The sequence below is a fragment of the Panulirus ornatus genome, chromosome 1 (genome assembly GCF_036320965.1).
Source record: "Panulirus ornatus isolate Po-2019 chromosome 1, ASM3632096v1, whole genome shotgun sequence".
Classification (NCBI taxonomy): Eukaryota; Metazoa; Arthropoda; class Malacostraca; order Decapoda; family Palinuridae; genus Panulirus; species Panulirus ornatus.
Window position 1 is genome coordinate 24,291,967 of NC_092224.1, and position 14,275 is coordinate 24,306,241.

General features: G+C 40.1%; 1 protein-coding gene across 1 annotated transcript in view; it reads right to left on the reverse strand.

The window, feature by feature from the left end:
• The window catches only part of Ranbp16 (Ran-binding protein 16), a 334,729-nt gene that overhangs the window by 77,097 nt on the left and 243,357 nt on the right, over positions 1 to 14,275 (reverse strand). The window contains exon 19 of the mRNA XM_071690784.1: positions 1,860 to 1,937. Coding sequence (XP_071546885.1) covers positions 1,860 to 1,937 — 78 coding nt within the window. The remainder of the gene's footprint in view (positions 1 to 1,859; positions 1,938 to 14,275) is intronic.

The window sequence follows — 14,275 nt, forward strand, 5'->3', positions numbered from 1 at the left end:
CCATAAGCAACCTGAGTGTTTAACTGAATACAGAAATTGGACACTTCTTGTAACTGCCAAAACATCTCAGTAAAAGAATACAAATCAGAGGGGCCATCTATGCTTGAAGTGTTCAAACACATCCAAGCAGCCACAGTGGTATGCAAGGAATATTAAAAACAATCCTATGTTTTTACTTAACAAGAGTGTTAAAAGCTTTCCTTAGTATCTTGATAATCTCAGGACACAAGAAACAGCCCACTGAAGCTGTACTCTTCTTAAGCCAACAACCTCAGTATAATCATTCATCATGCTCTAACCAACAACCAGGGAATGAAGATAATCTCACAAATTCAAATGAGAAAAAAAAAAGGTTTCTAGGAACCACAAACTGAAGCTTTATTAGACAATCTCTGTGAACGTGCTTGTGTTTGCATTTCAGCAGCACTACACAAAACAAAAATGACAAAATGAAATGTTATATCCAAGGATGATCACATCCTTCAACTGAAGTATGTCTGGGGATGCCCTGCCAAACAGGCTGCCCAAACAATACAGCACCTCATTTTGTTGCAAAAAATCATTATGGTGTCTGCCAATAACAATGCTTGACATGGTAATTCAATGAAATTAGGGCTTCACAGTTAAATTACTAAAGGAGTTAATACCCACGGTTAGATTGCCATGGTTTACCTAAAGTCAACCTACACTCATACCTACCACTTGAATCTGACAACCATGATCACATGATCAATGAATTCATTGGATGCAAAGAGTTGCCAGCTAGATGGGTGTGCACTTCAGTCAACAAAGTGCTGTAAAAATGTTTCACATACTTTGTAGCTTTTGACTGTCACTAATACTGAAATGAAGGTGAAACTCATCCAATCAGATACTAACCCAGTAAAATATCTCTGTGAATGAGGAAAGACTATGAGCCTTTTTAGGCAAACTATATCTATTTTCAGCCTATTTTGAGTCCTGATAAAATGCAGGGTACTATAATGTGGTTATCACTAAAATGACAAGCAAAGTAATTGGAAGCGATGGTCATAATAAAACTTATCAATCAAAAATTATCAATTCTAACTCTCTCATTACTTACAGTGGTAGTCATCTACCCCTATGACAGCTGGCACAGATGCTACCAACATGTGGGAATCAAAGTTATATTTAGTCTGTCACACCTCAAAAACAAACAAAATTATGAGACTTACTTTTCGGGAGTTCTAGGTTATATCAATTTACACATGCAAATAAAGGAAAAGGAAAATCTATAGGAAAATCATAGACAAACTGTCTATGATTTAACAAGCTGATCAAAAGTATGTATCCCTTTATGACTTTCAGTATTCTAATGAATTGTAACATGAAAAGATATCATCTATTACAGTTTCTATTGGTACATCATAAAAATATATATATATCTGGTAATTAATGGCTGCATGCTTGAGGGATCAAAGGATCACCATTCAATGAATTACAAGTTTAAATTGAACACAGATCCCTTCTAATATGCTTTAAAAAAAATAGTCATGATACTACATATCTGCAAATACAAGCTTTGAATTCAAAACTAATACTTTACCTTGAAGCTGGTTTGATGACATACCTATATAACTGGCAAATGCATCTCTCATAATGCTATGAAAAGAAATTTGCAAGTGCAATGACAGATATAAATGTAAATAAAATACATGGTGAATGAATACAAGGAGGGTCAAAGAGTAAATCAATACACAACTTACAAAGGTATCAAACATTTACAACCAAATCCATAAAAATCAAAATCAAGCAGATCATTCATTAATATGCTACAACATACAAGCCACAAACAGATTTTGAAAAGGTAAGTCACAGCATGTGAAAATATTACTCACTCTTCTGGTGTAAGACTTTGAAGAGGTAAGTGACTATGTGGTCAAGTGTCGCACAGCAGCCTGTACACACCATCGTATCTGGAATAGGACAGAGTTGCACATGCAAGTCTTAGTCTAAGTGGCAGAAAACCTTTACTTACTTTTCTGGTGCAAAAGTTTGTACAGGTAAGTGACTATATGGTCCAAAGTTGCACAGCAACCACTGCAGACCATTGTGTCTGAAAAAATGAATCATCATTAGTACTAAAGGTGATTACATGTCAAAAATCACTGAACCTTTCATTAGGTTCATAAACATTATTCTTTTTATAATTTTCTATCATTCTATCCAATAACCCATAATGATGATGATTATATTACGAAAAACTCTACCTATGTATGTAAGTATTTACGAAACTACTACATGTCCAAAGCCTCACATTAAAAGAATCCAAATTAAATCATTCAAAATCAGTTCATCATATCATTGATAAGATATTTCAAAGCATATCTAATGCAGTTTGTAACATTATTCTCACGTGCTAAATTCCATTCATACTTCTTACTTATAAGGTATTAGCAAATGAAACTCTCTTGAAAAATTCTTACATGCTTCAGCTTTGGCTACTCACAAATATATCAAACTCTGTTAAGCTGATGTGATATTTTTTAGAAATCATTTTTACATATATTCTCTCTAAATGCCAATAAAAGTTAAACTTATTCTCCCTGAAGTTCACTGATACTCAGTCACCCAACTCTCATTTGTCCTTTTTCAATTCATGCTTCCTCCTCTGGTAGGCAGCCACCAATCAGGGAGGTATAATACTGCTATTACCTGCCTAAGTATTGGGAGGGTTACTGATGGCTACATAGTGAGCCACCACTTCAGTGGTTGTCTAGATGAACTCCTTTGACCCAGGTAATTGTCTTTTCTCCCTGCCTCCCTGACACACAGCCTGCTGGCATTCTGTCCACAAACATACAATCTCTCCTTGTCACACATAACACTTGACAGCACTTAACTTACACAACTCTTTCTTCATAACTCAAGAGTTTTCCTGTGTTAAGCACCATGCACTAGCCCTACCTTTTGGCAAAATGGTAGGAACAACAGATAGAAGTACTAAGTATGGTAGGAACAACAGACAGAAGTAGTAAGTATGGTAGGAAGAAAAGATAGTAGTTGTAAGAAAGAACATTTGACAAGAGTATTAGGCAAAAACAGAAGACAGAAGTAGTAGGAAGGAACATTAAGTGGGAGCATTAGGTAGAAGTAATAGGTTGGAACATTTGATAGAAGTCAACACAGACATTAGGTAGGAGCCTCTAAAAACACTACACTAGGGCTGCCCCGTGCCAGTGGTCTCTTATGGGAGAGGCACTAAGGCTAAAAAAAACTCCACTGAGTTCATGATTTATGGAAACTCTTTTGCTGTGGCACTCCCTTAAGGGAGTATCTGAAAGGAACAGGCATCAGATAAATAGATAACTAGACAGCATCTTCCTCTTAAGCCCCTGCCACTTTCTCTTGTATATTTTCTAATCATTTGCATTTGCACTCCTTCCCTGTAAGTACTACACATAAGAGCACCTCTCCCTTCTCTTTCACTAGTATCTATAGTCCGTCATCCTACCGGTCATTACCCTTCCTTACCTTCCCACCTTCCATCTTTTGCAAGCCACACACTTCTTGCACATGCCAATACTGCTTCCTTGTATATCTCACATTTCTCACCTTGCTTCATTTACAAATACTTTTTGCCATTCTACACCTAGTCTCTCCTGGGATTAACCACCCTTTTCTCACACAAATAATTTCCTCTTTTCTGAAAACCTCTACAAATCTTCATCTTTGCCTCCACCAGGTAATTATCAGATATCCCACCAGTTGCCCCTATCAACAAATTCACATCCAAGGATCTCTCTCAACACATTCACCTTCAAGGATCTCTCTTTTGAATGCATATCACTTAGGATGTAGTCCAATAATGCCCTCTTACCGCCTTGCGAAGTCCCTCTTTTTAAAAAGGTTTTCCGAATCACAAGTCCTTTTCCAAAACAAAACAACACAAGCTGTTCACCATTCTATTTCACCTCACTGAATACCCTGTGTCTCCCAATCATTCCCTCAAGTGCCACATTACTCATCCTTGCATTTAAATTACCCATCACTGATATCCAATCCATTACATCAAAACTGCTGACAAACTCACTAAATGCTCCCAGATGACTTGCCTCTCATGATCTTTCTTCTCATAGCCAAGTGCATAAGCACTAATAACTAATTACCGACCTCCTGCAATCCATGTTCATTTCGACCCATATCACTCTGGGGCTCATCTTAAACTATTTCACATATTCTCACAACCCCTGCTTAAGCAGTATTGCCACCCCTTCCTTAGCTCTTGTTCTCTTACCAACCCTTGATATTACCTCTAAGAGATTTCCAAACCAATCTTCCCTTTTACCACTGAGCTTCAATTCACTTAGAGCCAGATCATCCAGGATCCTCTCCTCAAACATACTACCTATCTCTCTTTCCTCTCATGTTGGTTACATCCATGCACCTTCAAACATTCCAGCCTGAGCTCTTAAGGAGGATGAGCACTCTTCACTTGGCTCCATCTTCACTTCCATCTTTTAGAAATTGAAATTCAAGAGGGAGTGGGGTGAGGGTGGGAGGCCAGCCCCCCTGCTCCCATCTCTTTCAGTTGCCTTCTATGACATGCAAGGAATATGGAGGCAAAATTCTTTCTCCTCCATCTCAGGGATAAAATATATATGTTCACAGGTGTTACTAGACTCTGCCTACTAAAGGTTACACTACGAGTGAAAAGTTACCTTTGGCAAGGCTGTATAACAGGGAGTATATATCGTGGAATATCTTTAGTTTGGAATGGCTGGGACAAAGCATTTGCTGGATTAACAGTTTTTCCTAAGTATAAATTGCAGACATTTACAAGGCTTATAAAAGTTTAACAAGAGTAAAGTTTGAGATGAGTAATAATATCCATTATTACTCATCTCAACAAGACACAGTTAAATTATCATCATTTCAATCTAAGTTCCTTAGGGCATTATGTATCTATTATTACTCATCTCAACATGACAGAGTTAAATTATCATCGCTTCAATCTATGTTCCTTAGGGCATTACGTATTTGCGGTACAGAGTTTATTGATGATAAGTTTGAGAGGATATATTCTATTGGATCTAGGTACCCTAGATCTTTCATTGATAAATCCCTGAAGTTAGCAGAACCCAAACCTCCCATTGACACCAAGACTCTTTTAGTTCTCCCTTTTGAAGATAATTTTACTTTCCTTCCCATGTTGCTTAAATCCTTTAATGTAAATGTTGCCTTCAGCAGCAATAATACTGTAAAGAATATCTTAATCAGGAACTCACCAGAAAATTCTCCTGGATGCATCTATAAAGTGCCATGTAGAAATTGTGATAAGTTTTATGTTGGGCAGACTGGTAAGGATCTTTCTGTTAGACTTAAGAAACATAAATATAGTATAAGAACAGGACAAGAACTAAATGCCTTGTTTAATCATGTTAAAAACTACGATCATTGTACTGACTGGAGTAATGCCATCATAGTTATTAACTCCAGTACCACAAGAAATATCACTGAATCTTCTATTATTAATTACACAAATAATTAAAACCTTAATATTAGTGAAGGTCTACAGAAATTAGATGCTTTATTGATAAAATTCATAAACAAATCCCCTTCTTGTCCATATAATATGTTTACGATACACTCCTTGTCTGTCTTGGACAATCACTTGTTTACCAAATGGTGTCCTAGCTTCTTCTATTCGCTCTATATCAACTGACTTATATGTCTTTCTTGTATCTCCCCTGATGATGCAATTATTACACGAAAGTGCAATTGGGAACTTATCGTGTTTCATTTTCCCCGTGAACTCATAGGAATATATATATATATATATATATAACATGATGAGAGAGCTTGGGAAGCGAGTCAGTTGTTGTTCGCTGATGATACAGCACTGGTGGCTGATTCATGTGAGAAACTGCAGAAGCTGGTGACTGAGTTTGGTAAAGTGTGTGAAAGAAGAAAGTTAAGAGTAAATGTGAATAAGAGCAAGGTTATTAGGTACAGTAGGGTTGAGGGTCAAGTCAATTGGGAGGTAAGTTGGAATGGAGAAACACTGGAGGAAGTAAAGTGTTTTAGATATCTGGGAGTGGATCTGGCAGCGGATGGAACCATGGAAGCGGAAGTGGATCATAGGGTGGGGGAGGGGGCAAAAATTCTGGGAGCCTTGAAGAATGTGTGGAAGTCGAGAACATTATCTCGGAAAGCAAAAATGGGTATGTCTGAAGGAATAGTGGTTCCAACAATGTTGTATGGTTGCGAGGCGTGGGCTATGGATAGAGTTGTGCGCAGGAGGGTGGATGTGCTGGAAATGAGATGTATATATATATATATGTATATTCTTTTTTTCTTTTTCTTTTATACTATTCGCCATTTCCCGCGTTAGCGAGGTAGCATTAAGAACAGAGGACTGGGCCTTTGAGGGAATACCCTCACCTGGCCCAATTCTCTGTTCCTTCTTTTGGAAAAAAAAAAAAAAAAAAAAAAAAAAAAAAAAAACGAGAGGGGAGGATTTCCAGCCCCCCGCTCCCTCCCCTTTTAGTCGCCTTCTACGACACGCAGGGAATACGTGGGAAGTATTCTTAATCCCCTATCCCCAGGGATAATATATGTATATGTATATATATATATATATATATATATATATATATATATATATATATATATATATGTATATATGTATATATATATATATATATATATATATATATATATATATATATATTTTTTTTTTTTTTTTTTTTTTTTTTTTTTTTTTTTTTACTTTGTCGCTGTCTCCCGCGTTTGCGAGGTAGCGCAAGGAAACAGACGAAAGAAATGGCCCAACCCCCCCCCATACACATGTACATACACACGTCCACACACGCAAATATACATACCTACACAGCTTTCCATGGTTTACCCCAGACGCTTCACATGCCCTTGCTTCAATCCACTGACAGCACGTCAACCCCGGTATACCACATCGCTCCAATTCACTCTATTCTTGCCCTCCTTTCACCCTCCTGCATGTTCAGGCCCCGATCACACAAAATCTTTTTCACTCCATCTTTCCACCTCCAATTTGGTCTCCCTCTTCTCCTCGTTCCCTCCACCTCCGACACATATATCCTCTTGGTCAATCTCTCCTCACTCATTCTCTCCATGTGCCCAAACCATTTCAAAACACCCTCTTCTGCTCTCTCGACCTACACTCTTTTTATTTCCACACATCTCTCTCACCCTTACGTTACTTACTCGATCAAACCACCTCACACCACACATTGTCCTCAAACATCTCATTTCCAGCACATCCATCCTCCTGTGCACCACTCTATCCATAGCCACGCCTCGCAACCATACAACATTGTTGGAACCACTATTCCCTTCAAACATACCCATTTTTGCTTTCCGAGATAATGTTCTCGACTTCCACACATTCTTCAAGGCTCCCAGAATTTTCGCCCCCTCCCCCACCCTATGATCCACTTCCGCTTCCATGGTTCCATCCGCTGCCAGATCCACTCCCAGATATCTAAAACACTTTACTTCCTGAAGTTTTTCTCCATTCAAACTCACCTCCCAATTGACTTGACCCTCAACCCTACTGTACCTAATAACCTTGCTCTTATTCACATTTACTCTTAACTTTCTTCTTCACACACTTTACCAAACTCAGTCACCAGCTTCTGCAGTTTCTCACATGAATCAGCCACCAGCGCTGTATCATCAGCGAACAACAACTGACTCACTTCCCAAGCTCTCTCATCCCAACAGACTTCATACTTGCCCCTCTTTCCAGAACTCTTGCATTCACCTCCCTAACAACCCCATCCATAAACAAATTAAACAACCATGGAGACATCACACACCCCTGCCGCAAACCTACATTCACTGAGAACCAATCACTTTCCTCTCTTCCTACACGTACACATGCCTTACATCCTCGATAAAAACTTTTCACTGCTTCTAACAACTTGCCTCCCACACCATATATTCTTAATACCTTCCACAGAGCATCTCTATCAACTCTATCATATGCCTTCTCCAGATCCATAAATGCTACATACAAATCCATTTGCTTTTCTAAGTATTTCTCACATACATTCTTCAAAGCAAACACCTGATCCACACATCCTCTACCACTTCTGAAACCACACTGCTCTTCCCCAATCTGATGCTCTGTACATGCCTTCACCCTCTCAATCAATACCCTCCCATATAATTTACCAGGAATACTCAACAAACTTATACCACTGTAATTTGAGCACTCACTCTTATCCCCTTTGCCTTTGTATAATGGCACTATGCACGCATTCCGCCAATCCTCAGGCACCTCACCATGAGTCATACATACATTAAATAACCTCACCAACAAGTCAACAATACAGTCACCCCCTTTTTTAATAAATTCCACTGCAATACCATCCAAACCTGCTGCCTTGCCGGCTTTCATCTTCCGCAAAGCTTTTACTACCTCTTCTCTGTTTACCAAATCATTTTCCCTAACCCTCTCACTTTGCACATCACCTCGACCAAAACACCCTATATCTGCCACTCTATCATCAAACACATTCAACAAACCTTCAAAATACTCACTCCATCTCCTTCTCACATCACCACTACTTGTTATCACCTCCCCATTTACGCCTTTCACTGAAGTTCCCATTTGCTCCCTTGTCTTATGCACTTTATTTACCTCCTTCCAGAACATCTTTTTATTCTCCCTAAAAATTTAATGATACTCTCTCACCCCAACTCTCATTTGCCCTTTTTTTCACCTCTTGCACCTTTCTCTTGACCTCCTGTCTCTTTCTTTTATACATCTCCCACTCAATTGCATTTTTTCCCTGCAAAAATCGTCCAAATGCCTCTCTCTTCTCTTTCACTAATACTCTTACTTCTTCATCCCACCACTCACTACCCTTTCTAATCAACCCATCTCCCACTCTTCTCATGCCACAAGCATCTTTTGCGCAATCCATCACTGATTCCCTAAATACATCCCATTCCTCCCCCACTCCCCTTACTTCCATTGTTCTCACCTTTTTCCATTCTGTACTCAGTCTCTCCTGGTACTTCCTCACGCAAGTCTCCTTCCCAAGCTCACTTACTCTCACCACCCTCTTCACCCCAACATTCACTCTTCTTTTCTGAAAACCCATACAAATCTTCACCTTAGCCTCCACAAGATAATGATCAGACATCCCTCCAGTTGCACCTCTCAGCACATTAACATCCAAAAGTCTCTCTTTCGCGCACCTGTCAATTAACACGTAATCCAATAATGCTCTCTGGCCATCTCTCCTACTTACATAAGTATACTTATGTATATCTCGCTTTTTAACCAGGTATTCCCAATCATCAGTCCTTTTTCAGCACATAAATCTACAAGCTCTTCACCATTTCCATTTACAACACTGAACACCCCATGTATACCAATTATTCCCTCAACTGCCACATTACTCACCTTTGCATTCAAATCACCCATCACTATAACCCGGTCTCATGCATCAAAACCACTAGCACACTCATTCAGCTGCTACCAAAACACTTGCCTCTCATGATCTTTCTTCTCATGCCCAGGTGCATATGCACCAATAATCACCCATCTCTCTCCATCAACTTTCAGTTTTACCCATATCAATCGAGCATTTACTTTCTTACATTCTATCACATACTCCCACAACTCCTGTTTCAGGAGTACTGCTACTCCTTCCCTTGCTCTTGTCCTCTCACTAACCCCTGACTTTACTCCCAAGACATTCCCAAACCACTCTTCCCCTTTACCCTTGAGCTTCGTTTCACTCAGAGCCAAAACATCCAGGTTCCTTTCCTCAAACATACTACCTATATATATATATATATATATATATATATATATATATATATATATATATATATATATATATATATATATATTTTTTTTTTTTTTTTTTTATACTTTGTCGCTGTCTCCCGCGTTTGCGAGGTAGCGCAAGGAAACAGATGAAAGAAATGGCACAACCCCCATACACACGTACATACACACGTAAATATACATACCTACACAGCTTTCCATGGTTTACCCCAGACGCTTCACATGCCCTGATTCAATCCACTGACAGCACGTCAACCCCGGTATACCACATCGCTCCAATGCACTCTATTCCTTGCCCTCCTTTCACCCTCCTGCATGTTCAGGCCCCGATCACACAAAATCTTTTTCACCCCATCTTTCCACCTCCAATTTGGTCTCCCTCTTCTCCTTGTTCCCTCCACCTCCGACACATATATCCTCTTGGTCAATCTTTCCTCACTCATCCTCTCCATGTGCCCAAACCACTTCAAAACAGCCTCTTCTGCTCTCTCAACCACGCTCTTTTTATTTCCACACATCTTACCCTTACGTTACTCACTCGATCAAACCACCTCACACCACACATTGTCCTCAAACATCTCATTTCCAGCACATCCATCCTCCTGCGCACAACTCTATCCATAGCCCACGCCTCGCAACCATACAACATTGTTGGAACCACTATTCCTTCAAACATACCCATTTTTGCTTTCCGAGATAATGTTCTCGACTTCCACACATTCTTCAAGGCCCCCAGAATTTTCGCCCCCTCCCCCACCCTATGATCCACTTCCGCTTCCATGGTTCCATCCGCTGCCAGATCCACTCCCAGATATCTAAAACACTTCACTTCCTCCAGTTTTTCTCCATTCAACCTCACCTCCCAATTGACTTGACCCTCAACCCTACTGTACCTAATAACCTTGCTCTTATTCACATTTACTCTTAACTTTCTTCTTCCACACACTTTTCCAAACTCAGTCACCAGCTTCTGCAGTTTCTCACATGAATCAGCCACCAGCGCTGTATCATCAGCGAACAACAACTGACTCACTTCCCAAGCTCTCTCATCCCCAACAGACTTCATACTTGCCCCTCTTTCCAAAACTCTTGCATTTACCTCCCTAACAACCCCATCCATAAACAAATTAAACAACCATGGAGACATCACACACCCCTGCCGCAAACCTACATTCACTGAGAACCAATCACTTTCCTCTCTTCCTACACGTACACATGCCTTACATCCTCGATAAAAACTTTTCACTGCTTCTAACAACTTGCCTCCCACACCATATATTCTTAATACCTTCCACAGAGCATCTCTATCAACTCTATCATATGCCTTCTCCAGATCCATAAATGCTACATACAAATCCATTTGCTTTTCTAAATATTTCTCACATACATTCTTCAAAGCAAACACCTGATCCACACATCCTCTACCACTTCTGAAACCACACTGCTCTTCCCCAATCTGATGCTCTGTACATGCCTTCACCCTCTCAATCAATACCCTCCCATATAATTTACCAGGAATACTCAACAAACTTATACCTCTGTAATTTGAGCACTCACTCTTATCCCCTTTGCCTTTGTACAATGGCACTATGCACGCATTCCGCCAATCCTCAGGCACCTCACCATGAGTCATACATACATTAAATAACCTTACCAACAAGTCAACAATACAGTCACCCCCTTTTTTAATAAATTCCACTGCAATACCATCCAAACCTGCTGCCTTGCCGGCTTTCATCTTCCGCAAAGCTTTCACTACCTCTTCTCTGTTTACCAAATCATTTTCCCTAACCCTCTCACTTTGCACACCACCTCGACCAAAACACCCTATATCTGCCACTCTATCATCAAACACATTCAACAAACCTTCAAAATACTCACTCCATCTCCTTCTCACATCACCACTACTTGTTTTCACCTCCCCACTTGCGCCCTTCACCGAAGTTCCCATTTGCTCCCTTGTCTTACGCACTTTATTTACCTCCTTCCAGAACGCACTTTATTTACCTCCTTCCAGAACATCTTTTTATTCTCCCTAAAATTTAATGATACTCTCTCACCCCGACTCTCATTTGCCCTTTTTTTCACCTCTTGCACCTTTCTCTTGACCTCCTGTCTCTTTCTTTTATACATCTCCCACTCATATATATATATATATATATATATATATATATATATATATATATATATATATATATATAAATGAATAAAATAAATCTATTTATTCATTTTGCTTTGTCGCTGTCTCCCACGTTTGCAAGGTAGCGCAAGGAAACAGACAAAAGAAATGGCCCAACCCATCCACATACACATGTATATACATACACGTCCACACACACAAATATACACACCCATACATCTCAATGTACACATATATATACACACACAGACACATACATATATACACATGCACACAATTCACACTGTCTGCCTTTATTCATTTCCATCGCCACCTCGCCACACATGGAATAACATCCCCCTCCCCCTCATGTGTGCGAGGTAGCGCTAGGAAAAGACAACAAAGGCCCCATTCGTTCACACTCAGTCTCTAGCTGTCATGTAATAATGCACCGGAACCACAGCTCTCTTTCCACATCCAGGCCCCACAGAACTTTCCATGGTTTACCCCAGACACTTCACATGTCCTGGTTCAATCCATTGACAGTACGTTGACCCCGGTATACCACATCGATCCAATTCACTCTATTCCTTGCCGCCTTTCACCCTCCTGCATGTTCAGGCCCCAATCACTCAAAATCTTTTTCACTCCATCTTTCCACCTCCAATTTGGTCTCCCACTTCTCCTCGTTCCCTCCACCTCCAACACATATATCCTCTTGGTCAATCTTTCCTCACTCATGCTCTCCATGTGCCCAAACCATTTCAAAACACCCTCTTCTGCTCTCAACCACGCTCTTTTTATTACCACACATCTCTCTTACCCTATTATGACTTACTCGATCAAACCACCTCACACCACATATTGTCCTCAAACATCTCATTTGCAGCACATATTGTTTATGGATGGGGTTGTTAGGGAGGTGAGTGCAAGAGTTTTGGAGAGAGGGGTAAGTATGCAGTCTGTTGTGGATGAGAGGGCTTGGGAAGTGAGTCAGTTGTTGTTCGCTGATGATACAGCACTGGTGGCTGATTCGGGTGAGAAACTTCAGGAGCAAGTGGTTGAGTTTGGTAAAGTGTGTGAAAGAAGAAAGCTGAGAGTAAATGTGAATAAGAGCAAGCAAGGTACAGGAGGGTTGATGGACAAGTCCATTGGGAGGTAAGTTTGAATGGAGAAAAACTGGAGGAATTGAAGTGTTTTAGATATCTGGGAGTGGATTTGGCAGCGGATGGAACCATGGAAGCAGAAGTGAGTCACAGGGTGGGGGAGGGGGAAAGGCTTTGGGAGCATTGAAGAATGTGTGGAAAGCAAGAACATTATCTTGGAAAGCAATAAATGATTCTTTTGAAGGAATAGTATTTCCAACAATGTTATGTGGTTGCAAGGCATGGGCTATAGATTGGGTTGTACGGAGGAGGGTGGATGTGTGGGAAATGAAATGTGTGAGGACAAGATGTGCTGTGAGGTGGTTTGATCAAGTAAGTAATGAAAGGGTTTGGACACATGGAGAGAATGAGTTAGGAAAGATTGACAATGAGGATATATGTGTCAGAGGTGAAGGGAACAAGAAGTGGGTGACCAAACTGCAGGTGGAAGGATGGAGTGAAAAAGATTTTAAGCAATCAGTGCCAAAACATACAGGAGGGTGAGAGACAGAAAAAAAAAAAAAAAGACTTATTCGTTAACCGTCTTTAGCTGTCATGTGTAATGCAGTGAAACCACATCCAGCCCCTACAGACCTTTCCATGGTTTACCCCAGATGCTTAACATGTCCTGGTTCAGTCCAGTGACAGCACATTGACCCCATTATACCACATCATTCCAATTCACTCCAGACACTTCACATGCCCTAGTTCAACCCACTGGCAGCCTGTCAACCCCAGTATACCACATTGTTCCAATTCACTCTATTCCTTGCATGCCCCTCACCCTCCTGCATGTTCAAGCCTCATTCTTTCAAAATCTTTTTATCCCATCCTTTCACTTCCAATTTGGTCTCCCACTTCTTTTTCCCTCCATCTATGACACATATATCTTCTTTGTCAACTTTTCCTCACTCATTCTCTCCGTATGTCCAAACCATTTTAAAACACCCTCTTCTGCTCTCTCAACCACATTCATTTCATTACCACACATCTCTGTTACTCTTTCATTATTTACTTCATCAAACCAACTCACACCATATATTGTCCTCAAACATTTCATTTCCAAGACATCTGCCCTCCTTTGTCCATACAACCCTATCTATAGCCCAGGCCTTGCAACCATATAACATTGTTAGAGTTACAATTCTTTCAAACATATCCATTTTTGCTTTTTGAGATAACATTCTCTCTTTCCTCACATTC